Raw genomic sequence first — 5,759 nt, 5'->3', positions numbered from 1 at the left:
CAACAATACCCATGTGTTCCTTGCACGTGGGGTGTTTCAACGGAGACTTTAACAGCTACATGACAAAAAAACTAAGAGTGCAACAAGTTTTAAAATGAAGGATGACCCGAGTTAAAAAATAGAGTAAAGGACTACGCGTGAAAGTTATCCCACACTATAGGGACCATTCATGTAATTTACTCTAAATATTATGCTTGCATGTGCTTGTGACACTTAATCATCTATATTCAACTGATATGAATTGCAACTCATGAACATTTGTAGACATTTTAAGCGTTCAAAATGTATTTATGCTATGACCTTTGTGCCTTCTCAACAAAAAGTTGATATACAACACTCCACTCATGCAGTTATCCCTATATGGCTTGTTCAAAGATCACAACACCCAACAATATTATTGCATATGATTCTTTTGAATGAATTTGATAGATTAATGACAACAATTGAAACACCCCACTTTGTAAACGGACTATAATACCATCAATACTCAACTCATTTACATTACCACATATCAACTTCAAAACCAAGTTGTCTCTAATACAAATCATTAAAAGTCAAATAGAAAGCTAATACAAGTCTCTTAACCTTGTAGGAATCAAACTACATTTGTACAATCCATCCGCATGGAAAAGAACCATGATTTTCCATCATCATACAGAAATCCAAACCATTTCTAGGCAGTTTGCTTTTATGCATACACACTAGATATAAAATGGAAATGGAAATTACGCCTATTCAATGTCTTCTGCTTGTAGTTTCCAACATTTCGGATCCAATTCAGCCTGAAAGTCACAAAGAAAAGAAAACTCCATTATTTTCATATAATCTTGATTTTACTTTTTTTTTTTTTTGTTAAACATGATTTATTCATAAAGATATACCTGAAAGACTTTATCTCTCCAATGAAAAACACAACCACGAGCTTCTAAATGCTCAAGAACTAATCGTGGTAGCAGAGTTCTAAAAGATGATTGAAGCTTCACTTTCATTAGGCCTCCACATCCAAACAATGCAGCTGCAAGTCCAACTGGAGTCAACCCTTCCATGTGAAGAATTGTCATACTCTGCAAACACCCTAAGCTAGCTAGGTATAATAGCCCTACATCTGTCACCGAGCTATACGATAAATTTATCTATAAAAAAAACATCAAAACCAATAAGTACATCAAATATGCAAAATGCATACTTATTGTATGTATGCAGACTGTGTCTGATTAGGGTTTAGGGTTTAGGGTTTACCTGTCTGAGGTTATGTGAAAATTGAGCAAGTGGAATCATTCCTGAGTCATTCACATTGTGACATTTCTTGATGTCTAGCTTTAAGATTTGTTTGCATCTAATGGCAATGGCTTTGAGCCCTAAAGATGTGATATGAGGGCATCCTCGGGATTCTAGTGTGTTTAACTTTGAACAATTTGACAATGAAATCAATGAGCTATCAGTGATGTTTTCACAATAAGAAATGTTTATGATTTCAAGTGAAGGGCAACCATGAGCAATAGAAGAAATCCCCCTATCTGTGATTTCAATTGATCTAAACAACAACAAAAGCAAAAACATATTCACAAGTTAGGTGTTGTTTTTTTTTTTAGTTAATGGATAACAAGACTTGTAAAATATAAATGAGTGTTTCTCTTTGCAAACCTGTATAAATCGAGCTCTTTAAGTTTTGGGCATCCATTTCCAATATAAATAAGCCCCTCATCACTTATATTCATACATATTCCAAGCTTTAAGATAGAGAGTTGAGAACATTTTGAGATAAACTTTAGGCCTACACAAACAAAGAAACACCATTTTTACCATTTCCATTTTTGTACGTCTCATAAAAATTGCAACATTTCCAATTTTGCCCATTGCCATGGATACAAAATCCGATATGACTTATGAGTGTTTCTTTTTTACTTAACAAGATGAAAAACCATACCTTCATCATCAACGTCATTATCAGTAAGGTCAAGCTCCTCAAGAAAATGACAATTTTGCCCTATCAAAAAGAAAGCTTCAAAGGGAACAAGTGTACACGACTCCATCTTCAAAGAAACAAGGGACCCACAAGATTTTGTCACATGGGCAATTGAAATTTGAGTAATCTTTCTACAACATGTGATGTCTAACTTTTTTAAATCCGTGTGTTTCTTCACAATTGATGAAAGCCCATCTTCTGTAACACCCGAGCATTTACTTAAGCTTAGCTCCTTAAGTGATACACACCAATTTCCAATGCCTTTGAGACCCAAACATGTGACTTGGCATCCATCTAAGCGAATTGATTGCAATTGAGAAAGCTTTTGTAGACTTTCAGAAAGTGGAAGAGTTACCTAAATTACATCATGTGTTAAGAATTTTCTTTAGTTTATAGTTTTTCTTAATGCGGAAATAGTACTAAATAAAGAAATTCAAGAAAATAAGGCTTTCCCATTAAGTGATTAAGACTGTGTTTGGCGCACCACAGCTAGCTGATAAGCTAGCTTATTTTTCGAGCTTTTCTAAGTTGTCATGTTTGGCAAGCCAAATAGTAGCTTATAAGCTAGCATTTTAAAAAGCTACTTAGACTAGCTTTTTAGGAGTTTTTTTAAAAATTTTCCAAATATACCCTTAATTAATTATAAAAAACATATTCTTTTGAATGCCTATTTATGTAGTTTTATATATTTTAGCTTAGCTTATCAGCTAGTTTTACCAAACGTCATTTTTTATCAGCTAGCTTTTCATATAACAGCTAGCTTTTCATATAACAGCTAGCTTTTCAGCTATCAGCTAGCTTTTCAGTTAATAGTTAGCTTTTCAGCTAGTACGCCAAAGTCCAAACATAGTCTAAGTCCAAATTTTACAAATTTGCCCTTCCATGTCCCAAGGATGTCGTCATTTTCTCAAATATTTCACTTGACATATAGTTTAATACAAGTGTTGATATTCTTGTAGGCCAAATTTTACATTTATCTCAATAATCAGTTTTCTTATGGCAACTTCTTACTTACTTCATTAAATCTTATTATTGTAATTTTTTATAATCAGAATCATAATTAGATAATCATTCGATTAAAGATAATAATATAAATGAATATAGGACTTACTAGTGGCCCATATGATAAGTTAAGGTTTTGAAGACAATTGGCTTTGCTTGTTAATGAAGAAACTCCCACATGTGTGATATTATCACAATACGACATATTCAACGTCTGTCAAGAGCATAATTATGAATTAGTTTCTTAAATGATTTATACAAAAAGAAAAAATATATATTCAGTCTTTTTCTTGAGAATGGATACCTTGAGTGACTTCCACCCTTGTTTGAGGGATACAAGACTTTCATCATTGATTCCACAACATCCTTCCAAAATCAAATCTTCAAGAAATTCCAACTTTAAAAGTGAAGGTAAGCATTTCTCCGTGATCTATAAAAGATTAATATGAAAAAAGAAAGAATGAGAAAACAATATTGTATTAAAGTAACACAAATCATTATAAAAAAAATATCATATGTTTATGCAAAAAGGTTATTCTTTCAGCTGGCCCACACTGCTCTGCTCGAAAAGCATCATGTAAGATGTAAATCAGGTACATAGTGGCCCACAAGGAACCAACTTTGTGACACATAATCACAAGTTATCATTTTCCACTTTGTGGGTCCCATATCAATTTTTTAGAACATGGGACCCACAGACGCATTGTCGTTTCTTGTCACACATCATAAAACAAAATGCAATTTCAATTCAAGACGTGTTCTTGATCGGACAAAAATCTATTATAAGTAATATAGACAACAATAGTGACATGACCATGAAAAAAAACATTTTCTTATTTTCATCATTAAAGTAACAAAACATAGCATGTGAACATATACCGGTCTATGTCACATCATTTATTGGTTTATGTCAATGTTTTAACATAACATCATCACATTTAATACGGTTTTGTTTATTCACATAGAAATAAAATCTTAAAGGTTTTAATAAGCTAATAGCTCATGATTTCCCCTCAATTAGAACAAGATAGATGTCCAAATAAGACTTTTAAAAATTCAAACCTGTATTTTCCAATTTTAAGTTTGACATACATTTTCTTAGTCTTCATAATACCCTATTTATATACTTTCATAGTTATCATCAATTTTGAAGTTAGAATGCAAATGATATTGACTCAATAACCACAAGTAAAGAAACCAATCGACAAGATAAAAACAAACCCTGAAAGCAACTAAAAATAGAAAGAAAAAAAACTACTATCAAATACTTCACAAAGTGCATGAATTGGAGGAAAGATAACAAGCATATCAAATAATCAAACAAGTTATAACACAATAAGATGAAAAATAAACAATTAATCAAAATTATTACCAAAAATGGAAAAGAGGAGAACTGTTGTATACCAGCAAGTGAGAAAGGTCCAAGCTTCTAATCTTCTTACACTTGACACCAATCAAAGCCACCCCTAAATCACTAACACCCAAACACCATTTCAAGCTCAAAACCCTTAAATTCGAACACCCAACTGCAATACACCCAATTCCAATATCAGTCAACGACTTGCACCTAGTCAAACTCAGCCTCTCCAAACTCCGGCAACTAGCAACAGCTGCAGCTGCAGTGTCATTCAAATGTACACCGTTTGACAGATCGATATCCACCAAATTAACACAGTTTGAAACCAAATACGAGAGCCCCACTTGTGTAAAGAACCTAGACCTAGAAAGATCGATGGATTTCAAGGCTTTTCCGCAAGAATTCGCGATGTATGACAAACAACCATCAGTGATTCGAGGGCAGAGGGAAAGATCGAGATGGGTAACAAATGGGTATCGTTTTAGAAGTTTTTTTAATTGATCATGACGATGATCATTAGAGGTACGAGGGAAGGGTTTTAACGTTTTCCGATGGCGAGATTCAATTGAGTAGAAAGATTTTGAGACTAAAGAGAATGATTTTCGATCAAATGGGTTTGGTATGAGGTAGTCTAAGATTGAAAACACGATTTCTTCTGAGAGAAAATCAAAAGGGTTGATCTTGGTTTCAGGATCTTCCTGGATACATTTTTGCTTCTTCATTTCAGCTCTAGAAAAAGTGAAAGAAAATTTGGTATGATTAAACAAAGAAATGAGATTTTCGAAATATATATAGAAAGAAAGTTGTTAGATGAATTTAAAGAAGGTGAAGATGCTCTTTGAAGTAACCGTTTAACAGGAAATAGGCTGGTTTGGTTATTGGGGCAGTTGATAACTAAGTGAAGGTTGAAGATGAAGAATGGGGTTATCGATGTAATTACAATCTTGCCCTTTTTCCTTCTTCTGTCAATGATATTGATTGGCTGATTTTCGTACCTGTGAAGACTTTATTGCCCTTAAAGAAGCCATCTGTTACTATTTTTTTTATGTGATTCATCATGTTATTTTCAAAAATATATATTTATATTGATATTTATTCAATACTAGAAATCCGAATTTTTTAATATCAGAGTTATCTTTCGTTTCGAAAAATTAATAAAAAAAAAAGTTATATAAATGATAGTAATAACTTTCAATAAAACAAATAACATATATAGATTCTGATAAAATCATAGTAGTCGTGCTATATATTATTATTACATTAGTGTTTTACTTGTTAGATACTATTTAAATTAAATGTATATTGTTATAATTAAATTTGGATTACTTATACAAATTAATTAAAATTGTTGATGAATCAATTTTATTATTAAATGAAAGATAAAAATTTAATATTTTTATCTTGTGTCTTGAGTTCCCAATTGACTCAAACTCT

The 5,759-nt window shown here is 32.2% G+C and overlaps 1 protein-coding gene across 1 annotated transcript; it reads right to left on the bottom strand.

The window, feature by feature from the left end:
* Nucleotides 1-457: 457 nt before the first annotated feature.
* LOC145132132 (RNI-like superfamily protein) lies at nucleotides 458-5,220 on the bottom strand. Its single transcript, XM_079066799.1, has 8 exons — nucleotides 4,373-5,220; nucleotides 3,273-3,398; nucleotides 3,078-3,182; nucleotides 1,928-2,321; nucleotides 1,645-1,774; nucleotides 1,240-1,534; nucleotides 882-1,133; nucleotides 458-782 (listed from the first exon to the last, which is right to left on the bottom strand). Exons 1-8 carry the CDS (start codon nucleotides 5,045-5,047, stop codon nucleotides 732-734), a joined length of 2,028 nt encoding a protein of 675 aa, XP_078922925.1. The 5' UTR covers nucleotides 5,048-5,220; the 3' UTR covers nucleotides 458-731.
* Between the last annotated feature and the right edge of the window lie 539 nt (nucleotides 5,221-5,759).

The sequence above is a fragment of the Lactuca virosa genome, chromosome 8 (genome assembly GCF_052849685.1).
Source record: "Lactuca virosa cultivar CGN04683 chromosome 8, Lactuca_virosa_CGN04683_v6, whole genome shotgun sequence".
Taxonomy (NCBI): domain Eukaryota; kingdom Viridiplantae; phylum Streptophyta; class Magnoliopsida; order Asterales; family Asteraceae; genus Lactuca; species Lactuca virosa.
The sequence above is the reverse complement of the archived record's forward strand: the minus strand, read 5'-3'. Positions and strand labels throughout refer to the sequence as shown.